General features: G+C 34.8%; 1 protein-coding gene across 1 annotated transcript; it reads left to right on the top strand.

Moving 5' to 3' along the window:
- The first annotated feature begins 382 nt into the window (after window positions 1-382).
- Window positions 383-1279, top strand: LOC118736128. The gene is made up of 4 exons (XM_036466226.1): window positions 383-403; window positions 463-639; window positions 715-888; window positions 953-1279. The coding sequence occupies exons 1-4, from the start codon at window positions 383-385 to the stop codon at window positions 1277-1279; spliced, it is 699 nt and encodes a 232-aa protein (XP_036322119.1).
- Window positions 1280-1653: the final 374 nt, after the last annotated feature.

Below are 1653 nucleotides of genomic sequence, written 5' to 3'. Positions count from 1 at the left end.
TCACACGTACACGAGAAAAACTGCGCTGCTTTCACACATACATGAGCATACTCATGAATCAGTGATGCCGACAATTGTGGTTTTGCTGTGATCGTGCCCAATTCATGCGAAACTTTCAAGCAATCAAGTCGCTGCAAGACACGGTGTTTAATATGGATTCGGATGTAGATTTTTTTACTCACTATTATAAGGCTTATTACACGGTATGTATTTCACACATGCAAAGTCCTATGGACACGACATTAGCTTAAACATGTCGTGTAAACACACCAATGAAGTTTTATACGTACGATGCATGTGTACAAACAAAAGAAATAGAAACGGTTCTATTTCTGCGTGTTTATGTCCACGCAATCAGCTCTTTTTGTCGGCAAATAAAAAAATGGAAAACGAAGGAAGCAAGGTTTGTAAGATTTATTTGCATTTATGTAAAAATGTATCTAAATGTTTTAAACTTTTTAGGTTGAATGGCCAAAAGCAGCAATTTTGCGTCTTATTGAACTATGGGAGGGTTACGAGTCCCTCTATAATCCTCACCACAAACTTTACCACAACAAACATGCTCGCCAGCAGGCCTTCAGTGATTTGGCTGAAAAATTAAGTGATTTGCTGCCAACTATTGGTTCCACTGAAGTAAAGGTAATTATTAAAATATTTTGTGATTGAGAAGTACATATTATGTATGTATTTCAAAATTAATTTTCGTCGTTACAGGCCAAATTAACATATTTGCGTGGGCAGTATACCCGTGAGGTAGCTAAGCAAAAGGAAAGGAAAAGTGGAGCCGGCGCGGAAGAAGTCTACATTCCAAGCGCATTTTATTTTGAAAAATTGACTTTCCTCCAAGCCTTTATAAAAGTTCGAAAAGGGGAGAGCAATTTTATAAGTGTAAGTTTCTCTGCATTTTCCCAGCTTCCAGTTCGCTAAGTGAATTTTGGCTTTTACTTTGCAGGGTGCAGATGATTCGCTGGATTCGTCGCAGCATACGGAGAGTGTAATATCCCCTCCTGCATCTAGCAAAAAACGCCCTCGATCTTGTACAGAGCCACAAAACAAGGAACATGAACTTCTTAGTGCAGCAACACAGGCACTAAAACAAATTACGCCAAGCAAATCCAATGATCAAGATGAAGCGGTTTGTAACTTTCTCAAAGCGCAATTATCAAATTTGCTTAGTGAAATAAAAGATGAACTAATTGAGGAGATCACACTTATGCTTTTTGAAGCCAAGAAGAGGCAAAGAATGTCAAATGATAAAGACGATTTAATACTTCCATAAGATGACTTACTTAGTTTCTAAACTCGGTAGCACTTAGTCATATAAACTAATAATTTAATGTTTATTTTTGTTTTAAAAATGTGAATTACACTGTTAAAAACAGATCCAAGTTCCTAAGTACATGTACATATGTACATATGAAAAGTACCTTTTAATGAAATAAAACCTGTGAATTTTTACTATTACAAAAAAATAGTTGTTTCTAGGTTTGTTTGGATGTCTTATACATTATACACTTGTGATCAGCTATTTATGCCGGCAATATTTTGATAAATTTTGTTCATTTTTCTTTTGTTTATTTAATGTTTATTATTTTTTCATAAAATACTAGCTTATTATATAACAAACACAAAAATTATAAAAGATCTGCAAAG

Source organism: Rhagoletis pomonella, unplaced genomic scaffold (genome assembly GCF_013731165.1).
Source record: "Rhagoletis pomonella isolate Grant_MI unplaced genomic scaffold, Rhpom_1.0 Rhpom_scaffold_00003, whole genome shotgun sequence".
NCBI lineage: Eukaryota > Metazoa > Arthropoda > Insecta > Diptera > Tephritidae > Rhagoletis > Rhagoletis pomonella.
This window is presented reverse-complemented; position numbering and strand designations above follow the sequence as displayed.